The sequence below is a fragment of the Scyliorhinus torazame genome, chromosome 1, assembly GCF_047496885.1.
Source record: "Scyliorhinus torazame isolate Kashiwa2021f chromosome 1, sScyTor2.1, whole genome shotgun sequence".
In the NCBI taxonomy this organism is placed as follows: domain Eukaryota; kingdom Metazoa; phylum Chordata; class Chondrichthyes; order Carcharhiniformes; family Scyliorhinidae; genus Scyliorhinus; species Scyliorhinus torazame.
In genome coordinates this window covers 94783639-94787677 of record NC_092707.1, presented here as the reverse complement: position 1 = coordinate 94787677, position 4039 = coordinate 94783639, and the positions used below count along the sequence as shown (strand labels likewise).

The window sequence follows — 4039 nt, the reverse complement described above, 5'->3', positions numbered from 1 at the left end:
ATACAAACCTGATGGGCTTTTAGGACAATTTGGTACTGTCGTAATCGTCAACTGTGAATCGACCATCATTCTCACAGATTTAGGTCCCTACCATGGCGGGAATGTTATTGCAAGGTACAGTTCAATTGGAGCGCCGATTTAAAACACAATGTCTGGTCGCGTTCTTACTGTTCTGCGAAATGAGTGTGTTCAACATTGTTCAGGATGTACAGACCTGCTTAGATATTAAAACGCCTCAAGATTAATTTTCCTACAGGCTAGCAGGACGGTTGTGAGGGTACAATAGGGAACGGGAACTGGCAAATTGGATAACTTTGAGGTTTTATATTTTGCGATACTAATCGAGTGGCTCGGATAATGTTAGACATAGAACTGGGAGCAAACGATTTGACCCTAGTTCACATACGCTGCCACGTAGTCCATAATATATTGACTCTTTCTCCCGCCCCAGTCTATCCCAACACCCGTTCTCCCCTCATTAACCCTCCTTCAAATTGTCATCTATTGTAGGTCAATCAGCAGCTTGCCCCTCCTCATGTTCAACTATCCTCTTCTCAATCTCTCATAATTTGTATTTGTACATCCGCTCGCTCCATGCTGACCGTACAGCCCCCCCCCCCCCTCCCCACCCCACCGCCACCGACTCGCTCCCTGTCCCCAAACTCTGCCTAGGGCCCAATTTGACTCTATGTAAGTGACTCGGGGTTTTGAGTGAGTTAAAATCAGATATATCTGATTCGGCTATCGGTTTCCACATTTGTCATTTCAACGCTGTCTTTTCAACTCTCTCCATCCTCTCGAACTCTTGCTCCCCTTAATGTAGCAAACATGTAATCATCAGGCCAAACAATAAATATTAACCCGTGAATTGGAAATGTGTAAGGAAGTCGTGGGGATACACATCTTGCCTCAATGGAAGATTTCTTGACTAATAATTAGTCAGTGTGAAATTGCTTTGTTGCAGTAAAATGGCGCTAATAACGAAGGAATTATGCGCTCAGAGGGAGTTGCGTTGTTTCCCAGGCGAAAAAGTGGAGAAAAATGAGTCAGAGAGACGCATGATAAATAGTCCACTACGACAAAATATTGGCGGGATCGGTGCGCATTACTCTCTCCGCCGAATCCCTCAACCAGACAGAAAGCAAGTGGCCAACTATTATTGTGATGATTATAAACAACAAAGGAGATCATTTACTCTAAACCCGATATAATAAAACAGGCAAATGTTACTGGTGTTAATTTTAGGAATTTTGTATTAAAAGACCTGGCAAGCTTATCTCAGCTACTTTCTCACCCAGGCGGTGGTGGGAGTATGAAACTCGCTGCCTGAAAGAAGTATTCAGGTGTGCTTTTATAATGCCAAGGCATACAAGGCTATGAGCCAAGTGCTGGAAAGTAGGATTAAAATAGTGGTTGTTTTTGACCGGCGCAGACGCGATGAGCCTAAGGGCATTTTCTGTGCTGTAGACTTCTATGATTCTATTACTGGACTTTGACTGCCTTCTTTTAATGGCATACAGTATATTTTCATGCTGTAAGTAAACCATGGAGGCCTCAACATACATTCGTTTAGACACAGAAATTGTGAATACAATCATTTATTCGGAATTAACATGGTAACAATGAAACACCCATTTTAACGCTGAATTGTGAATGCAGCTTAGTTACTGATTCACTATCAGTATAGGATGGACATATTTACAAACAGAACCTTGAATGCAGAGGCATATGCAGACCAGCATTGTTACAATGCAGTACGCAGTTAAATATGGAACCGAGAACAAGGCCTGGTTCAGATTCGCATTGCTACAATGCAAGGGCAGTTACACAGCAACCAGACAGGAATAATTTACTACAATGTACAAATAGACAGCTTCTGTCCAGGACAATAGTTGGCGGGAACATCATGAAATGGAGCACAGTTTTATTTCCGCCGAGCCGACCATGCGTTACAAGAAAAAATCGAATCGATTTATCTCTAAATTTTGAAAGCTCACTATAATGCAAGTCTCCGATGACACTCGTATAATACTGATATATAAATATACGTACAGCGTACACCCTTTAAAAAAGATGCAGTCTTCAGTAAGAAGACTACTCACAACACACCACTGGCATTCCTTTATAAAAGAATAGCTCGGATGGCACCGTCTACCTATAACAATAAACAGGACAAGAACCGAGCTAGCTGCCAATTTAGGCATGATACTGGTTGCCTACAAATATTGCAGAATAAACCATGTCCCGGAGGTCATATTTTAAAATTAAACAATTCATATATTAAAAAGAAGTCTTATGTGCTTCAAAGAAGCGGTATTAATGACATTTCTTCCACCGTGGAATACAATTTCACACCGGAGCACAGCCCCCGAGCGTTTAATGCCGCGTAACGTTATCTTCCTTGCTGTTAGCAAACGCCCATAAGTGATTCCACTTCTACCAGGGTCTCCAGAGCTCTGTGACGCTGGCTTTAATGTCTTGCTTGGTGCCCGCTTGACAGATAGGAAGATGCATAGGAGGAACAGAGTAACTCAGGCTCTTAGCGGGCTCCTGGGCTCTGTGCAAATGGTTCACCAGTTTGTTCTGAACGTCAGCCTTGCTTTCGGGGGGGAAGGTGAAATGCTGAATCTCCTGCAGGCATCGTGAATATCCTTCTTTAAAATTCTGAGTAAGGCTCTTGCTAAACGTCACTGGAGGTAAAAACAAACAAGATGGTTTAGATGGATATCATTAAAGAATTACCATAATCACAAAAAAAAGTATTGTTTATCAGCAGTCAAAGACACGAAACGGCGAATACCTGTGAGCATTCGTTGACTATGAAGTTTCAGGTAATTCACAGTCATCTCTAAGATGTCAGCTTTCTCCATTTTCATGCTTGGCTCCTGATTCTGAAACTCTTCCCTCAGTAAAGCCTTGAGTTGACCAATGCTGCTATTTATGCGATCTCGTCGCTTTTTTTCTATAATCGGCTTCATCAACTGAAAAAGAAGGAGAGAAAATGAATAAAACATTTTAATATGGAGAGCAGAAATTCACTAATTCAGAAACTCGAAACATTCGTTTTAAAAGGCGAAGTGACTTACTTTGTATTTTTCTTTGCGGGTGACCTTTTCTTCGGGATGTGCCTTTGGGATAACGCCAGCGGTTTTGGGGGCCATTCTTTCGGATCAGGAAAGTCGCAAGAGGCAGTGGGACTCGATTGGGTTGGAGCGATTCTGCTGAGGGAAGCGGGAATTCTCCTTCCATTTATACATCCTCCTGTCCAAGTGTGCTTGTTTCTCCTGGTGTTTCCCACACTCAGCAGCCAATCAGGACCGCCAGCACGACAACAGCAGAAGCTTTTCTTTCTAAATGCTGAATTAAGGGCCGTTTTGAACCCTTTGTCTCGAACCGTCTCTGAGGACCATCTGGACGGTACGTATGACACAGAAAGTCAGAGGAAATTACTCTCATCTGAGGTTATAGGACCCTGGGAAAGACCCTCCCGTCATTGTTATGCAGGGATTTCTATGACAGAAAGCATGCCTGTTCCTAAACCGCTGGTTCATTTTAAAATAATCTCCCCCCCTTTACTTTGAAGACTAAGACCTGTGTGATCACAGATGTTCTCATGCGGGGAGTGTCTATTTCGCTCATACTGCTAATCGCTCATTTCTAACCATCAATATGTGTGAGTTTATTTTTATAAAGAGCGATATTTCAAATAAAAATTTTAAACCAGTATACTTCAAATATATACGTAGAAAAAATTCTAACATTTACAGCCTCTCCCCCTCTTTTCATTCCCACTGTTAGTGGGGATTTAGCAATGCTGCATCATAATATGTGTGACAATAGCTCAGAGAGATACAGTGAATGCACGGGTTTGTGCTGCCTCCCTCTTTCTGATCGGATCATTCGTATATTAATATTAATGCCAATCTAACTGTAGTTATCTGACTCAATTTAATATTTGCAAAGTTAATGTTAATTGGCAACTTCAATAGTCTCGTAACGTTTCGGAAGAACAAAATATATATGAGCGCAAAACAGTGGA

At 41.9% G+C, this 4039-nt stretch overlaps 1 protein-coding gene across 1 annotated transcript; it reads right to left on the bottom strand.

Annotated features, from left to right (window-relative positions):
- Window positions 1–1582: 1582 nt before the first annotated feature.
- LOC140410261 (transcription factor HES-5-like) lies at window positions 1583–3241 on the bottom strand. Its single transcript, XM_072498228.1, has 3 exons — window positions 3087–3241; window positions 2801–2981; window positions 1583–2690 (listed from the first exon to the last, which is right to left on the bottom strand). The coding sequence occupies exons 1-3, from the start codon at window positions 3159–3161 to the stop codon at window positions 2437–2439; spliced, it is 510 nt and encodes a 169-aa protein (XP_072354329.1). The 5' UTR covers window positions 3162–3241; the 3' UTR covers window positions 1583–2436.
- Window positions 3242–4039: the final 798 nt, after the last annotated feature.